The 19742-nt window shown below is 36.7% G+C and overlaps 1 protein-coding gene across 1 annotated transcript in view; it reads right to left on the bottom strand.

Annotated features, from left to right (window-relative positions):
- The window catches only part of COL28A1 (collagen type XXVIII alpha 1 chain), a 301074-nt gene that overhangs the window by 225928 nt on the left and 55404 nt on the right, over window positions 1–19742 (bottom strand). Inside the window, 2 exon segments of the mRNA XM_060196187.1 lie at window positions 3320–3388; window positions 5159–5227. Of these exon segments, the coding sequence (XP_060052170.1) occupies window positions 3320–3388; window positions 5159–5227 (138 nt within the window).

Below are 19742 nucleotides of genomic sequence, written 5' to 3'. Positions count from 1 at the left end.
CTCTCTCTCTCTCTCTCTCTCCCTCTGTTCTAAAAATAAAAAAAAAGTATGCTGAGAGGGATGGTATCATGCAATCACAGAGCCCCCAAGGATAACCCTGACAGCAAAACAAATCAATAAAAAATGATGTAGCATAATACCAATCAGTGACTGATCACAGCTATGAATATATAATTAAACTAATTGTATCCCATGATTAATTTTTCTGCTTTTCCTCAATAAGTGTAAAAGACAATTTTCCAGCATGAATGCATAGTCAGTTTAATATAGTTTAATATTTTATTAAATTAATGTTTAATATTTAAACACATAATTCACTTTAAATTTTTATGCCTATGAGAAACCTACTTATAACAATCTAAGTCTTAAACAAAGTATTAATGTCTGTGACAGGGAGTTAGGCAGTAGCACAGTGGGCTAAGCGCAGCGCAAGGGCTGGAGTAAGGATCCCAGTTCAAGCCCCCAGCTCCCCACCCTGCAGGGGAGTCGCTTCATAGGCGGTGAAGCAGATCTGAGGTGTCTATCTTTCTCTCCCCTCTCTGTCTTTCCCTCCTTTCTCCATTTCTCTCTGTCCTAACAACGATGACATCAATAACAACAATAAAAATAATCACAACAATAAAAAAACAACAAAGGCAACAAAAGGGAAAATAAATGAATATTTTTTAAAAAGCCAAAAATATATATCTGTGACAGCTTATGTTAGAGTAATTGGCTAGGGAAAAGTAAATATGAGCATGAAAACTGGACTGCAAATGAAATGAACAAACACCTAACTAATATTATTTATTTTAATTTTTTAATCAACTCATTCCTCCCCAATTAAAAATAGCAGAAGTCTATGTTATATGCAAAGAAATTTCTTTCCAGTTCATTCTTTTTTTTTAATTCATTCAACAAATATTTACCAATTATCTGGTAAGAAAACAAACAAACAAACAAAACCACCATAGTAGAACAGCAGGCTTCCTTTTGCCGTCTCATGGAGTTTGTGGTCTTATATGAGAATTGAATATAGACCTTGCTGGTTTTGGACTGCAATTCAAGTCTCAGTCCTGCTATGTATTAACATATGATCTTAAACAATTTAATATCCTCAGATCAGCAGCCCCAACAGAATGATAACAGTGGTACCTATCTTATTCACAAGTATTAAAGATTAAGTTGGGGAGAGGTAAAGTTCTTACATGCCAAGCTAACAATAAATATCTGTTCTCACTATCAGAATCATTTTACTGGAGTCTTAAAATTACTAGGAATATTCTTTCATGTAAGTTTATACAAATAAGGTATAAACTTACATGAGTATAGAGACTTCTATAACCAGAATGAATAACTAATATTAAACACTGTGGAGGGAGTCGTGATCCACAGAATTAGTACTGAACCTTCTCTCTGTCTCAGCCTTTTAGGATAGAACTGCCAAAATGATAGTAAAAGTAAAACCTTTGAGAAGCCACGAGTCCCATACTACTGGTAACAGAGTTAATGCTCCTGAAAAAAAATCATTTAAAAGTATTAAGGAATAAGTGATCCAAAATTTAATTACTAAGAATTGTCAGAGTAATATGGTAGTTCCCTTATTCAGAGTTCAGTTTCCTTTGGGCATGATGAACTAAGGGCCAAAATATCTACAATAAGCTATTACAAGAGACCACATTCATATTTTTTATTGTAGATTACTGATAGAGTAGCTCTTATTTATTATTAGTTATTGTTGGTACTCTCTTATCATGCCTAATCTTTAAATTAAAATACATTAGTGGAAAATATATTATGGGCTTATATGTATATGAAAACTATAATACACAGAGAGAGAGAGAGAGAGTTTGGTACCATCTGTGGCTTCAATTTTGCATTGGGATTTTGAAACATATATCCTGGAGATAAGGAAAAACTATTGTATTCTATATAATATGTATACTCTCAAAATTTCCAGTAAAACAGTCAAGAGAAAAAGAAAATAGTTAACCAGAAGAGAGAAGGGCAGGCACTTGAACTAAATTTTTGAGTAAATCAGTCCCAACAGATAACTTTTAAAAGACAAAAATGCTTCTATAAAAACTTACATTACCCTTTCCAAAAAAAACCATGAGAATCAATTACAACCATGATACTTTATTTTATTTGTAATAAGCACTAAAAAAATTAGTGCAGGAACCTAATTATCAGTTAACAAACTCAAATCAGTGAAATGTTTTATTTAAGATACTAGCATTGAGATAAAATATAATTATTCATCATCATTTTCTTTACTAATCTCAGTATTGAGAATAAATTAAAATTGGTTTCAATTTTAATACATTTTATTAAAATAAATATGTTAAATAAACAAAATTATACATAATATTTAAATAGTAGCATCTATTCTATGTTTATCTTCAAAGCAATTATATTTCTATTGGAGAGTAGGGGAATGTTTTCTGATTGCACTGTGAATATTCATGCTCAATAAAAACACCCAAAGAATTTGAATCAATTTCTTTTTCATTAATGAACCCTCTCTTAAGCTAGTTATATATCTCTAATATAAAACTAGTGGTGATCATAAAATTAAAGGTGCTAGCTGGGATATTAATAAAGAAATTAATTTTTTAAAAAAAGTCAATGTATCCTGGAACTCCACCTCCCAAGACTCCTACATCACCAAGGAAAGAGAAATAGGCTGAGGGTATGAATTGACCTATCACCACCCATGTCCAGCAGAGAAGAAATTACAGTAGCCAGACCTTCCACCTTCTGCACCCCATAAAGATCTTTGGTCCATATTCCCAGTGAGATGAAGAATAAGGAAGCTCCCAATGGAGGGGATAGGATACAGATCTCTGGCGGTGGGAATTTTATGGAACTGTACCACTCTTATCCCACAATCTTATCAATCATTATTAAATCACTAATTAAAAAAAGTCAAAAAGTATCAGTTTTGAGTCTGATCTCCAAAGAAATTTTGGCATATGAGTATCCACACTTTCTTGGACAAACTTATTAATCTGGTAAGAGAGAGTACATTGCAAGCCATACTTATATACATAAAGATATGTGTAATGAATAGTAACACTTAAACCTTATTTGCTTATTTATTATCAGTTGTTGTCCAATCAACTATGTTAACCAGAGAGATTATGAGAACAATTCTTGCCTTTGTTATTCTTTTTTTAATTTTTTTATTGGGGAATTAATGTTTTACATTCAACAGTAAGTACAATAGTTTGTACATGCATAACATTCCCCAGTTTCCCATATAACAATACAACCCCCACTAAGTCCTCTGAATCCTTCTTGGACCTATATTCTCCCCACCCACCCACTTGCTACTTACTGGCTGACCCGGCTCACCAACTCCAACTGGGCCTGGAGCACCTGTTCTTCCTTCCTGGCCTCTTTCTCCCTAATAAATAAAAAGAATTAAATGAAATTTTTAGTCCTTAAATACAGAAGAAGCATAACACAAAATACGCTGGCAATTTCAGCACAGGGAAGTAGCAAAATATTCAGGCTTTACATCCATAAACTTGTTTTTTTTTTAAACTCTAGAGAAGTAGAAACAACTGGGGCAGGTGGTGGCACACCTAGTTAAGCGCACACATTACAATGCACTAGGACCCAGGTTCAAGTTCATGGTCCCTACCTCCATGGGGAAGCTTCACAAGTGGTGAAGCAGAGCTTGCTGTAGGTGTCTCTCAGTCTCTCTTCCTCTCTGTCTCCTCTTCCCTCTCAGTTTCTCTGACTCTATGTTATAATAAATAAATAATTTTTAAAAGATAGTAGAAATAACTTGAATTCAATTGAAGATGTCACCCTAAAATGCCTATCTACCTTTCTTGTATAAGTTCAATATAACATTTCCAACAACCAGAAACTACTGTGTTGTAAATCAGTACCAACAGATCATTGAGGAAGGCAGTATAGGACTGCATGGTATTTGTTTGGATGACTAAGAGGACCAAGCTAGCAATTCTCCAAGCATTTTTGTTCCATGTCCACTCACCAACGTCCAAGAATGTCATCCTTAACTCATCTGTACTATTTTCTATTCCACCCCTCCTTTCAGCTCTTTTTCAGACTTGCTCTTTTACAAAAGAAAAAAATCTTTTGTAATCACTCTACCAATATAAAGTTTACCTTCCCTGGAGTTTCCATGCCCTTATTTCTTAAATGCCATCCCCACTGACACTTGATTACACTAGAAGTGTAAAGTTTTGTACTGTTTCCATCCTACCTCAAAGTCTTATTATTCCAGTAAGATAGAATGGCCATTTAACATAAGTACTCTGGTTGCCTTAAAGGAGATGTAATAGATAAAGCACTGTACACTCAAGCATGAGGTCCTAAGTTCAGTCCTTTGCATTGCGTATGCCAAAGTTCTGCTCTGATTCTCTCACTCTCTCTCCTCCTTGTCTTTCTCTCTCAAATAAATAAATAAAATTTTAATAAAGAAGTACTTCTTTTCTATCGCATCCTATATGATAAGAGCATCCCAACGTCTGTGGTGTTGTAGTCTTTTAGTTTCCTAAAGTCTTTCTGTCAGCATTTACTTATTTAGCATCATTCTCTTTCCAGTTTATATTCCTCTATGCTTATTAAAGTGAGTATATGCCAGTTAGTAGATGTATCATGTGCCAATAACATTTTTTCATGTTAACAGTTAAACTTAATACAAATTCAATAGAACTCTGTGTGTGTTAGAAATAGGGTGGGTTTGGGAGATCAGGAAAATTATTTTTAATATTTATTGACTTATTATTGGGTTGAGACAGAAATTGGGAGGGAGAGATAGAGAGGGAAAGAAACAGAAAGACACCGGCAGCCCGGCTTCACCATTTATGAAGCATTCCTCCTGCAAGTGGGGACCAGGGGCTTGAACCTGGGTCCTTGCACATTGTAATGTGTGCACTTAGCCAGGAGCGCTACCACCTGGCCCCTAAACGCAGATTTTTTTCTTTTCAAATTTTTTTATTTCAACCAAATAAAAAATATTTACTATTCTTGTGGTAAATACCAGGATGCTTTTCTTTACAAAATCTAGGCTATGTGTGATTCTGCAGGAAATCTCCTTGAATCTGTAAGAATAAAGTTAAGCAGAATTCAAATCACAGTTCCTCCGATCCCCACAATGAATTCAATAGTTGTTAGTGATCAAAGAAATAAGTATCTTTACCTTAATACCTTGCTGTCCAATACCAGGTGCTCCTGGAGGACCATAAGGACCAGGAGGACCTGGTTCACCCTAGGGGAAGAAACAGGGATATGTTAAGTCAACTCAATAGTTCTTCTTGAGCTCTTAAATGTATACAGATGCAATAGAAATTTGAGGGTTACAACAAAACCAAGTACACAATCACTGCCCTTAATTGCATATATTCCACTTGGAAATACAGCAAAAACCTAAGTCCAATTATGTACTAGACATTGGAAGTCACAGTATATAGTGCCTGCAAAAGTGTTTCAATTTTATTTTTAAAAATCAAGATAAACTAAATATAACAATGATGGATATATGACAGTAAACCCAATCTGGATTATATTTGCCTTTAGTACCAATTTGGCTATAAAATATTACCAAAATATATTTTATGGAATACTTTTACCAAAAGCATAAAAATGTAAAGAATCCATAATTGTTATTAACTCATTAATTTATTCATTCACATTCATTGGTTCACTTATTCATTCATTGCCTGATTAATTATGTATATGCTCTTACAGACCCCTTTGTTCCTTACTCAGGCATCACCTTCTTCTTTCTTGCTTAAAGAACCTTGATCTATTTAGGTCAGTGGGCAGTTATTCTTCTCAGTGATGTAGAATGAGTGATAATTGATATGATACAAATCTTAAAGCTTCTCCTTTGCCATTGAACAACGTAAATTGGGCCATTGGTTCCATTCAGACAAATGAGGTAGGATTTCAATGGATGCAGAGAAGCAAACTTTTGCCTCTGCCTCTTTTCTCTAGGAAAATGTGATAATGGTCTTGTTATCATGAGGCAATAGTCTCTCAGGTGAATACCAACACATGCAATGGGCAACACAGGTAAAGTATGAAAGCGACCGGCTGCTATAAAGCTCACTGAGCTACTGAGCCAGTCCTGCACCATCTACCTCCAAATATTCTGCTTACTTAAACAAGTGTTCTTATGATTCAAGCCACTATCATTGAAGTTATCTGTTTTTAGAAGTCAGAAGCATTTTCAGTCAATACATTCTTCAATGTGGCAGCCCATCATAGAATTTAGCTGTTAAAAAAATGACTTTACACTCAAACTGCATTTCACAGGTGAAAAACTTGAGTCTCACAGGGGTTATCTGCCCTCACATCCTCACTATCATGCAGAAGAATGTGACCTGTTAGGTCTCTAAAGTTTCTGATCCTGCGGGATATTAATAGAGGAAAGCAGAGTGACTGGTTTACAGTTTTCTTCTTTAGAATGGTAATTTTTTGTTTATCAAAATTATGGATCCTCAATATAGAAAACTTGTCATCTACTGAATATACATACAAATGTTTAAATCATCTATTTCTTTCTAGTTATATATGTGTCATATGTATATACAGATATATATATAGATATACATGTAAGATGTCTAAATACTCTTATGTTTGAGTTTATTAATACTTTCTATCACTTAGCAAATTTCATTCAGCAAACAATTTTTCTCTTTATCCTTGTTGTATTTACCAACAATAAAATGGCATAAGAAATTGAGACTGGCTTCCCAGATTGCTAGAAAAGAATAAAGAAATATTCTGGGGCCAGGTAGTGGCATACCTGGTTAAGTGTGCATACTATCTACCATATGCAAGAACACGAGTTTGACCCATAGGACCCCCAGTGGGGGTGAAGCATCACGAAAGGTGAAATAGGTATTGCAAATGTCCCTCTTTCTCTTTCTCCCTCTCTATCTCACCCTGATATCTCAAATTCTCTCTATCCTATCTAATAAAGAAACAAAATGGCTTCACAGAGCAGCAGATTCACTGTGCAGTCTCCAAGCCCAGAAATAACCCTGGAGGTTATGTAAAAAGAAAAGGGAGAGGGGAGGGGGGAGAGGAGAGAGGGGAGAGGGGAGAGGGGAGAGGGGAGAGGGGAGAGGGAGAGAGAGAGAGAGAAAGGAAAGAAGGAAGGAAGGAAGGAAGGAAGGAAGGAAGGAAGGAAGGAAGGAAGGAAGGAAGGAAGGAAGGAAGGAAAGAAAGAAAGAAGAAAAAGAAAGAAAATTTCACTATTAAAACCTCAATTCACCTTGGAGGCTTGATTTTAGAGATGACTGAATAACTAGAACACTGTCCATTGATATGGCAGAGGCATTACTTTAAAGAATTATGTTGAGGGTCCAGGTGGTAGTGCACCTAGTTGAGTGCACATGTTACAGTGCGCAAGGACCTGGTTTCAAGCCCCCGGTCCCCACCTGCAGGGGAAAAGCTTCACAAGTGGTGGGGCAGGGCTGCCGGTATCTCTGTCTCTCTCCCTCTCTATCTCCCCCTTCCTTCTCAATTTCTGGCTGTTTCTATCCAAACAATAAATAAAGATAATAAGAAAAAAATTTTTTAAAAAGAATTATATTGACATCTTGCAAAGGAAAAAAGAAATAAGAGGAAGGGGTGGACAGTGATGCACATATTACCATGTGCAAGAGACAGGTTCAAACCTCTCTTTAACCTGCAGGTTTGGGAGTGGGGAAGCCTCACAAGCAGTGAAGCAGTATTGCAATATTACAAGTATCTCTCTCCCTTTCACCTCTCGGTTTTTCTTTATACTGTCAATTTTTTAATGGAAAAAATATAGCCACCAGGAGAGGTGAATTCATTCAGATAGCACTGGTGGCAGTAAAAAAAATAATAATAATAAATAAATTACCTACTTCTTAAATTAGAGAGAGAGAGACAGACAGACAGAGAGAAAAGATGAAAAGATGGAGCCAAATCAGCCACCCAAATGACATGTCAAGGCTCAAGATGAAACAACACAAAGAAGACCCGTCTCGGCTGGGAGTATGGATCAACCTGTCAATGCCCATGTTCAGCGGGGAAGCAAATACAGAAGCCAGACCTTCCACCTTCTGCATCCCACAATGACCTTGGGTCCATACTCCCAGAGGTATAAAGAATAGGAAAGCTATCAGGGGAGGGGATGGGATACAGAGATCTGGTGGTGGGAATTGTGTGAAGTTGTACCCCTCTTATCCTATGGTTTTGTTAATGTCTCCTTTTTTAAATAAATTTAAAATTTTTTTTTTTAAAAAAGAACAGAGAAGCTATCAAGGGAGGAGACTGGATATGGAGCTCTGGGTGTGGGCATTGTGTGGAAATGTACCCCCTCTTATCCTATAGTCTTGTCAATATTTCCATTTTATAAATAAATTTTCAAAAATTTTAAAAAGAAGACCTGTCTCAAAATCAGTTAACTGTTCTAGTTATGGTGTTCTGGCAATTGTGTTGATTGAATTTAAAAGTTTCTTCTGGGGAGTTGGGTGGTAGTGCAGCTGGTTAAGTGCACATGGCGCAAAGTGCAAGGACTGGCAGAAGGATCCCGGTTTGAGCCCCTGGGTCCCCACCTGCAGGGGGTTGCTTCACAATCGATGAAGCAGGTCTGCAGGTGTCTGTCTTTCTCTCTCCCCCTCTCTGTCTTTCCCTCCTCTCTCCATTTCTGTCTGTCCTATCCAACAATGACAACATCAATAACAACAACAGTAACTACAACAATAAAACAAGGGCAACAAAAAGGAATAAATAAATAAATAACTTTCTTAAAAAAAAAAGTTCCTTCTGTTCCTTCTTTTAAGAACAGATCAGTCTAGGGAGTCGGGCTGTAGCACAGCGGGTTAAGCGCAGGTGGCGCAAAGCACAAGGACTGGCATAAGGATCCCAGTTCGAGCCCCGGCTCCCCACCTGCAGGGGAATTGCTTCACAGGCGGTGAAGCAGGTCTGCAGGTGTCTATCTTTCTCTCCTCCTCTCTGTCTTCCCCTCCTCTCTCCATTTCTTTCTGTCCTATCCAACAATGACAACAATAATAACTACAACAATAAAACAACAAGGGCAACAAAGGGAATAAATAAATAAAATAAATATTAAAATAAATAAATAAATAAAAAAGAACAGATCAGTCTAGCAGATAAATTGATTTGAATATATCCTTAAAAAATTTTTTAAGCAGGGACAGGGAGGTATAGAATGAGAGAGACACCACCAGTATTTATTTAAAATTCTAGATTTCTCTCATTTTTCTACATAGGTCAAATTTTCTAGTGTAACTGCTGTTCTTATTTGCATGCTTTCTCCTTGGAATGTTTCTAAGTATAATACCGTATGTAAATGTTCTTCCTAAACTTGAAGTTATTTTCTTAACTGCAAAGCTTGAGGGCTAAAGAATATACAGTTTCTTATTGATACCAAATTTTCACTTCAAGAAATCTTTTCTGTAGAACTCCTTGTGCTCTCTACTCAACTGGGAATCTAGTTGTTAGTTATACTACATATGGATATTAACTCCATCACTCAACAAATGAGCAACAAAAATTTTTGTATTACAGAGAAGTTTGAGAAATGGTCCCTGAATGCAACTTATTAACTTGAGAAATAAAAACTTCATTAAAATGAGAATAGTAGAATTGACCTGTCAACACCCATCTCCAGCAAAGAAGCAATTACAGAAGCCAGACCTCCCACCTTCTGCACCCCATAAAGATCTTTGGTCCATATTCCCAGAGGGATAAAGAATAGGGAAGCATGCTCAACAATTTGTTTGGCTTTGTATGTTAACTCTCTTTTCAATCACCAGGTTCCAGATGCCATCAGGATGCTAGCCAGGCTTCCCTGGATTGAAGACCCCACCAATGTGTCCTGGAGCTCAGCTTCCCCAGAGACACACCCTACTAGGGAAAGAGAGAGGCAGACTGGGAGTATGGACTGACCAGTCAACGCCCATGTTCAGCGGGGAAGCAATTACAGAAGCCAGACTTTCTACCTTCTGCAACCCTCAATGACCCTGGGTCCATGCTCCCAGAGGGATAGAGAATGGGAAAGCTATCAGGGGAGGGGGTGGGATATGGAGATTGGGTGGTGGGAATTGTGTGGAGTTGTACCCCTCCTACCCTATGGTTTTGTTAATTAATCCTTTCTTAAATAAAAAAAATTAAAAAAAAAAAAAGAATAGGGAAACATCCACTGAAGGGATGGGATATGGACCTCTGGTGGTGGAAATTGTGTGGAATTGTACCCCTCTTAATCGTTATTAAATCATTAATTCAAAAAAGTGGAAATAGTAGTAATAATACCTAAATTCAAGGCCTATGAGATACCTCAGCAGCAGCACAAGACTTGCATGTGAGAGGCCCAAGAGGTTTCAGGTTCAATCTTCAGTGCCATCATATACCAAAGCACAACAGTGCTCTGGTGTGTTTCATAAAATGAAATATTTTTTATTTCTAATTAATTTCCTTTATTCATGTGTGTGTGTGCGCATGTTTGCGCACGTGTGTGTGTGTGTGTGTGTGTGTGTGATATTTATGTCTTTGGTTCTGTAATGAAACAAAAACTTTGAAATATATGTCACATTTTATAGTGGATACTATATATGGGGCGGAATTTGAAGTTTTGGTTTTCTTTTTTTTCCCTCTTTTTTAAAAGATTTTGTTTATTAATGAGAATGATAGGAGGAAAGAGAGAAAGAACCAGACATGCCTCTGGCACATGTACCGTTGGAGACCTCTGGATGCTTGAGAATCTGAAGTTTTATCCACTGCGTCACCTCACAGACCACAATTTTCGGGTTTCTTTTAATATAGAAAGGCTACCCTACTTAGCACTTACCTATAGGTATGGTCTGAAACAATTAAGAGCATAGGTTGGTGACAAAGCTTCCTTTAACTAACGGTAAAGGTTTGTTTCTATCACTACCTTGAAATAAGCAAAGTAATAGAATTAAGAGAAGGAGTATTTTACCCCTGAGTCTACAGACTTAATTTAGTCTTGGTTAAGTACCAATAGCAACTAAGAAATTTCTTCTTTTTTTCTTTTTTTTTTTTTCTTTGGATTGTCTGCTCTGGAAATTTACAGTTATGTAAAGCTTATGGGGGAGTTGCTTCCACTTATTGGAATGCAGCCCCATAGCAACATATCTTGGCATTTCACTTGCTCAAATTTATTTCTTAGTAGTCTTGCATCTCAACATGAGATATGCAGACCAATACTGACCCACACATTTATCACTTTAGTCCTTTCTCTTCTATACAAAGGATCTTGTGTTGGTAAAGACAATGACTTTGAGTATAAAATATCACGGTTGGGTAAGATAGAACAGGAAGGGGAAAAAAAATCAGCACATTGTTTAGAATGATTTTCTGGGATTCCACCAAGGTAACAAAGCCCTAGTAAGACTCCAGATTTTGTTTTTGATATTATACCTGTCCCAACCCTCACCAAACAAGTACAAACACATGCACATAAAAATGTCCCTAGTACTACTTGTTATTTCTCTACTTTCTTTAAGCATCAGAGGTTTTGAAAAAAGACAGGGATATAGTTAGTGGGTCCAGAGGGGTCTGTTTATCATGATTGCTACATGACTATCAGTGTTGCTTGAGTTTGGTTGGCTGGTTTGGTTTGGTTTGGTTTGGTTTGGTTTGGTTTGGTTTGGTTGGTTTGGTTTGGTTTGGTTTTGTCATCAGGGTTTTACCACTCTGGGAAAACTTTTTGTTGATATTGTTGGTTTTTGTTTTTCTTTTCTTTTTTTTCCCCCCAGGTAGGGAGAAAGAGAGATATGAAAGAAAACACAAAAGAACTGAAGCTTCCTCCAATGCTTTGGGGGCCGGATTAGAACCTGAGTCACATTCATGGCATAGCAGGCTCAAAGGAACTTTACTGTCCCTTAACTATGAATTAGTTTGGACATGCACATAATCATGGGGAGCATCAAAAAGTCCACATTGAGCTTCAGAAATTTGTGACCCCTTAATCGGGGAATCCTGAGATTCCCAAACAGACTTGATAGGCCTAGAATTTGAATAAATCTCTCTCTCCATTGCTACCGGTCATCTCTATCAGGAACAATACAGTAGACCCCCTTTGTGGGCCGCCATAGGCCCTTGCACTCAACTTGGATCAACAGTGGTAGATGGACAACATACTCTATGCTACACCAGAGTAAGATGGGTCGATACTGAGGCAACATAGAATGTTCCTATTCATGACCACAGAATATGAGCTCAGATCTAGAGGGATGCAGAGGTCACATCAAATTGATGGGGTTTAGAGTCAACAGTATTTATACCCCTTTCCCATATTAGGGAGCTACTCTCTTCTCTGATCCAGCTTTCTGGTCCTTTTCCCAGCCATGGCATCATCTCCCCAGACAATAACTTGGATCCACCTGCATATCAGATTTCAGGCTCAGGCAAAAAAAACACTAGTATAGCTACTAGCTACAGGCCCTTTGAAATATAATTAAAATATGCCTGCTAGCTATCTACAAAATGGAGGGCCCCCTACACTTCATCTGCACTATTCCAGCCTTTAGGTCCATGATTGCTCAACAGTTTGTTTGGCTTTGTATGTTAACTCTCTTTTCAGCCACCAGGTTCCAGATCCTAACATGATGCCAACCAGATTTCCCTGGACAGACAACCCCACCAATGTGCCTTAGAGCTCTGCTTCCCCAGAGCCCTTCCCCACTAGGGAAAGAGAGAGGCAGGCTGGGAGTATGGATCAACCTGTCAATGCCTATGTTCAGCGGGCAAGCAATTACAGAAGCCAGACCTTCCACCTTCTGCATCCCACAATGATCTTGGGTCCATACTCCCAGAGGGTTAAAGAATAGGAAAGCTATCAGGGGAGAGGATGGGATACGGAGTTCTAGTGGTGGGAATTGTGTGAAGTTGTACCCCTTTTATCCTATGGTTTTGTCAATATTTCCTTTTTATAAATAAAAAATTAAAAAAGAAAAGGAAAGAAATTTGAGACCCCTATGTTATCGGTCTCAAGATAGAAGAAAACCAATATCTAATAAAACCTATTGTCGCTGTAGACTGGGAAGACAACACAATGATTATGCAAAAGACTTTCATACCTGAGGTTCTGGAGTTCCAGATTCAATCCCCAGCATAGTTGTTAAGACAGAACTGAGGAGTGTTCTGGTCTCTATCTTTCTTTCTGTAACTCTCACATTAAAAATAAAGTTTTTTTCTTTTAGAAAAAAAAAACATTGTTGCTAAATACTAAACTGACCCCTTATTTTCCTGATGTTATCAAACCAGTCTAAGAAAGAGTTTTCCCATCTTTGATGTAGAAATATAGTCTTACTTCTAAATCTGTTTTTCAGCATGCATAGAATTACAGGGATAAAATGTGGTTTTGAAATCATTTAGTCTATTTGAATACTGGCTCTATAATTTACTAATGACTTGAGTATTTTCAAGATCCTCACATGCAAACAGGATAATTATAAGCAGATATAACTTTGTAGTGTTACTTAGAAGATTCAAGATATTGTCTGCAAAGCATCTAAGTCATTACCAATCAAATAGTAGCTGATAAGTATTGATTCAGTTGTATTTCATCAGATTTTCATTGAGCAGTAACCTGGTCCTTGATACCTGGTTACATAATTATGGACATAAATCAGACTGCACCTGCAGTTTGCAGTACTTACAGTCAGGTTGGAATTATGATAAAGATATTGACAGAGCTTGTAGGATGCTGGCAAAATGTTTAATTCTATCTTAAGAAATTGGGAGATTTTCATATAGTAGAGGAGATGCTTGCTTTGAAGAAAGAAGCAGAAGTCATATCTATCTAATCCATTATGAAAGAAAAGGAAGAATCACACAGGAAAAAGGAAGCACATGAGACATAAAGTGATTTAAAGTGTTCTAGGAACAAGAGGCTCAGTTGGCTCAAGGGGCCAGGAATGAGAAAACAAATCACTGACTGGAGCAGGATTTTTCAGAGGAAACACCATACACCATATATATAAGTTTAAATTGTCAAAAAGCTGTATTAGGAAAGCCTTATATTTTACTTAACTCAATATCTAAAATATTGTTTCTAAAATTAGCATCAATATCAAGTTACTATTTTATCTTTCCATTGTTTTAATACAATGTTATTGTATTTAACACAACATATTCCAAGGCCATTTTATCATTTCTAATACTCAGCAATCACATGTGACTACTGTATTGGCCAGCACAGGTCTACAGTGATTAAAGAGACTGGTGGCTCAGACCAGAACCTTGGAGAAGCTCAACATTTAAGTGCTATATGAGTGAAAACAACAACAAGAAAAAACAGAGTCAGGAGTTAGGAAAGACAATGGCCAAGAAATAAAAAACATGCTAGCAAAAACAATCTAAAAGAAGACAAGAAAAAGTTATTTTCCAAAGGAACACAATTTCCAAAGATAGAAATGGCTTGTCTAAAACATACAAACAAACAAACAAAAACATACGGTCTTGTAAAAGAATACTTTCAAAACTTGATATTAAAAAAGAAAAAGATTAACTCAATATTCCATTCACAAACCTGCATCTTCCAACATTCTCTGTCTCAGGGAAGGAAATCATGATCCCTCTACATGTTAAATCAGAGGCTAAAATACATTCTTTCCTTTTTTGGGTAGGAGGGGAAAGAAAGGAGAAGACACAATTAGATTGACTGCCTGTTATTTGAATATAATTTGTCTGACTTTTTCAAAGTCAACTAAAAATATGAATGAGAGGTTGTTATTATAAAATTGTTCACATATAATTTGCTATTTATTGCTAATTTTTCTGACTGTATCCCAATTCTTTTTTTTTTTTTAGAATTTATTTATTCATGAGAAAGATAGGAGGAGAAAAAGGACCAGACATCACTCTGATACATGTGCTGCCAGGGATCGAACTCGAGATCTCATGGTTGAGAATCCAATGCTTTATCCACGGCATCACCTCCCAGACCACTGTATCCCAATTCTTAAACATTGGCTTTTATTTCTTTTTAGTCATTGTATTGAGGAAATGCTTATTTTATTTTTTTAAATTTTTTTATATTTATTTATTTATTTTTATTTTCCCTTTTGTTGCCCTTGTTGTTTAACATTGTTGTGGTTATTGTTGTTGTTATTGGATAGGACACAGAGAAATGGAGAGAGGAGGGGAAGACAGAGAGGGGTAGAGAAAGACAGACACCTGCAGACCTGCTTCACCGCCTGTGCAGCGACCCCCCTGCAGGTGGGGAGCCGGGGCTCAAACTGGGATCCTTATGGGGTCCTTGCACTTTGCACCACATGCGCTTAATCCGCTGAGCCACCGCCGACTCCCTGAAATGCTCATTTTCAAGTCACAGAGCAGCTGTTACACATCTCCCCAGGATAAGTGTAGGTACACCTAGAACTAATTCTTTACATTCTCACTTCCTTACCCACCAGTACCTATTAAAATGTCCCCTAAACCTCTCCCAAATCCACCCACCTACTCAATCTTCTATAATGCTTCTACAGCCAACCCTTGACTTAATATCACCTCTTACTCAGACCACAACAAAGTCCTTAATCACTTTAATTTACCTCCAGCTACCCCGACTTTACCCCCACTACTGCCAGGGCAATCTTTTGCATAGTATGGTCACAGGACCCTTCCAATTTCATTTGTTTTTTAGCTGCCTTTTCATTCAGCACCCTAACAGAATTGGCCATTATATTTCTTGCCTTGGGCTTGTTGTGTTACCTCAGGATCCTTGCAAATGCTATTTTTCTCTATCTGAGATCTTTTACTGTCAATCTTTATTCATCTTTCATATCTTATTCTAAACAGCTTGGCTCCAGTTAGTTTTCTGATCAGGTGAAACCCCTATTTAAGAGACATTGATATCATCTTTATCTTTTTGTTTTTCTTAAGCATTCACTACTGTTGTAACTTCACTTGTCTCAATGCATTGATACATCCTCTGCTAGGTTGTAGGAAAGACAGAGAATAATGTTCCTCAGGTTTGCATTCTCATTTTTTAGCTAACTGATATCATTTACTTGATAACCAATGTATTAAATACTTATGGGGGAGGGGAGATCAGGTACTATATTAGCTGTTGAGAACCACATGCATCCGAGATTTGGGAATGAAAAATCATTTGCCTTGAAGCTATTGGCTAACATCTCATTTGTTCTGGCAATCACCTCAGGTGGTCATTATCAGTTTCCTGGTGTCAAAGACAGTTAATAAGCCCATTTAGAGTCCTGGTGGGCAGGTGTACATGTAGGTCAAAACCTGTTCTACAATAAGAATCACAAGATTATTGATGATTCTTTCCTTTTAATTAGGTCCAAGACAAAAATAGCATCTAGACTTTGATATCTCTGAAGGAAAAACATTGGCACAGTTTGGCAGCTTGACTTTGAGTTTTCATTAAAAAGTTGTATGATTAATATTGTGGGAAGATTCTTCCCTTCACACTCTTATACACTGAACAGTCACAACCTTATTCAAAGCTGTTAGCCTGCAAGGAGAGCCACAAGATACATTAATGTTTTGTGGGCAGCTGGAAAACTGAAGTATTTGAGTACTCTGATCTTAAAATCCTGTATACAAAACCAAAGCAAACAAACAAATAGTCATTCCATTAGGAGGAGGGTGAACTTTAAAGTTTCCTGTTTGATTTATTATTCTACACCAGCAATCATTGGTGTATTTGAATTAACCACCTGGCTTGTTCTCCAGGTTAAAAGGAAGTACACTGTATTTCAAATCAGGATTTTCGGTGCTAAAAGTCACATTATAATGTTAGGATATTATTAACTTTTTAAGTCTGCAGTTTTAATTCTTTGGCATTTATCTCTTATTTACTTAATCTCTGCATAATAAGCTTATTAGCTACTTGAAATATATCCCTTGCACTTGGGAACCTCAAAAAATGAGATGAAAGGGCCGGAAATTTCACCTGGACAGTGCACTTGTCTTGTCATGCTTGTTACCCAGTTTCAAGCCCAGTCCCCCACCACACTGGAGGAAGCTTCAGTGCTGTGGTACCTTTCTCTGATATCTTTCTGTTTCCCCTTGATCTGAAGAAAGCAAGGAATGATGAAGTCCCATTCACAACAACAACAAAAAATTGGAATGTGAGCTTGATAGAGTTGAATAAGAAGAAATGCATTATTCAAGAATCACAGTTTTTTTTTAAAAAAATTATGGTGTAGTCCAGAATTTTGGAGAGGACTTTGTGTTTGATGTTTCCATTTATTCCTCTTAAAACATTGCTTCAGTTTATTTACTAATTTGAAATGTTGTATTCATTGTGGATGGATGGATGGATGGATGGATGGATGGATGGATGGATGAAAGTTAAATTCACTGTTTACTAACCACATCTGTTTACTAACCTAGGCCAGAAGTTTATTTCTCTGTGGATTTTCTTAGCATCTTGAAGATAAACAGAATGCAAAGTAAGATCAAGTTTCATAGGCAAAAAGGTTTTTAGTTACTTACAGAAGGGAAGAACAAAAAGAAAGCATAATATAAAACCTATAAGATATATGTGTCCTAGAATAGTATGAAGAAAAAATGGGATAATTCATCTATTAAGATAAATTGTCAAAACATTAATTCCCCAATAAAAAAATAAAAAAGATAAATTGTCATACAGTGGCAGTTTGTTTTGTTTTGTTTTGTTTTTCAGATTTTTGAGGAATAACATGTAATACTTTGCATTGGCAAAAATAAAACAGGGATATCTCATATTGCTCTTTTGGCCTTGGCACTGAAGCTCTACTGCTAAGACAAAAATGTCACAAGCTGTTTCCTGTTCATGTCACAATGAACAATTCCTCTTTCCAGAAGCACAAAGAGTGTCTTAGGAAGAACAAATTTGCATGAAATTTGGAAAGGGAATACCCTTGATGAATAACTTCTGAAAGACATTAGGAAATGGCAGAATTACTTAATGGACACCTGGAACACTCTGAGTTCTGCTGTGCATGTTTGTTCAAAACTAATTATTGTGATCTAGTCTCTGCAATTTGAAAGGCACGCTGATTTAGAGTCATCCCTCCTAACTGTCAGAAGATCATTCTATCACCAGAAGTGATTGCAACCCAAATCTCTGTAACAGATCACCAGAGGTCATAACAGAACTTTTTAAAAGTTTTTTTTTGTAATTTTTTTATTGCTTATTTATTGGAAAGACAGAAATGAGAGAGAAGGGGTGATAGAGAAGGAGACATCTGCAGCCCTGCTTCACCACTTGCAAAGCTTTCCCCCTGCCGGTGGGATTTTTCAAAGTTTTTACTCAGGAAAAGCATCATGTTCTAAGGTGCCCAGACTATTCAGTCAGGAAAGGAGAATCTCTTCAACAAATAGAAAAATTGGGTTGAAACATGCAGAAGAATGAAACAAACCACTATATTTTACCAAAAACAAAAGTAAATTCCAAATGGATGAAGGACTTGGATGTTCAACCAGAAACTATCAAATACTTAGAGGAAACATTTTAAAGACATCTCTAGTGAAACAAATCCAATTACAAAAAAGACTAAATCAAAAATAAACCAATGGGACTATATCAAATTAAAAAGCTTCTGCAAATCAAAAGAAATCACCACCCAAAAAAGAGACCTCCCACAGAATGGGAGAATATCTTTACATGCCACACATTAGACAAGAGGCTAATAACCAAAATATATAAAGAGCTCACCAAACTCAGCAACAAGAAAACCAATGACCTCATCCAAAAATGGGGAGAGGATATGAACTGAATATTCAACACAGAAGAGATCAACAAACATATGAAAAAATGCTCCAAGTCATTGATTGTCAGAGAAATGCAAATTAAGACAACAATAAGATACCACTTCCTCCTGTGAGAATGTCATACATCAGAAAAGGTAGCAGCAACAAATGCTGGGGAGGTTATGAAGACAAAGGAGCCCTCCTGCACTGCTGGTGGGAATGTAAATTGGTCCAACCTCTGTGGAGAACAGTCTGGAGAACTCTCATAAGGCTAGAAATGAATTTACCCTATGACCCTGCAATTCCTCTCTTGGTGATATATCCTAAGGAACCAAGCACACCCATCCAAAAAGCTTTGTGTATACCTATATTCATAGCAGCACAATTTGTAATAGCCAAAATCTGGAAGCAACCCAGGTGTCCAACAACAGGCTGAGCAAATTGTGGTACATATACATAATGGAATACTACTCAGCTATTAAAAATGGTGATTTCACCATTTTCAGCCCATCTTGGATGGGGCTTGAAAAAATCATGTTAAGTGAAATAAGAGAACAGCAGTTGCTATTATTACTGCCATAAATTCTGTAGATCTCTAGTCACTAATTCAATGCCATTTATTGTGTACATAATATATCTCTGAAATTTACTAAGCACTAAAAACAGCTTAAAATTAAAGAACTTGTTTTCAGCAAATGAATAGGCCTTCTTATTGGAAAATGAAACTTTATAAAGGGTTTTTCAAAAGTCTTACTCAAAGAATTTTTTTTAATTTTGTTTAGCTCTTATTTAAGGCCTCCCTATCTGTCTTGCTTGGTTATCTGTAGAATGACATTATAAGCACAGTATTGATAGTGAAGATTACATATATTTTTTCTATTATTACTATTTCATCACACCAAGGTCTCACACATCCACAAGCCCATTGCTCCTGACCAAACATTTTCATATATATATATATATATATATATATATATATATATATATATATATATATATATATATATACATAGAGATGGGGAGAGAGAAGGCAGGTCACCACAGCACCACTC

This window comes from Erinaceus europaeus, chromosome 8 (genome assembly GCF_950295315.1).
Source record: "Erinaceus europaeus chromosome 8, mEriEur2.1, whole genome shotgun sequence".
Taxonomy (NCBI): Eukaryota; Metazoa; Chordata; class Mammalia; order Eulipotyphla; family Erinaceidae; genus Erinaceus; species Erinaceus europaeus.
The sequence above is the reverse complement of the archived record's forward strand: the minus strand, read 5'-3'. Positions and strand labels throughout refer to the sequence as shown.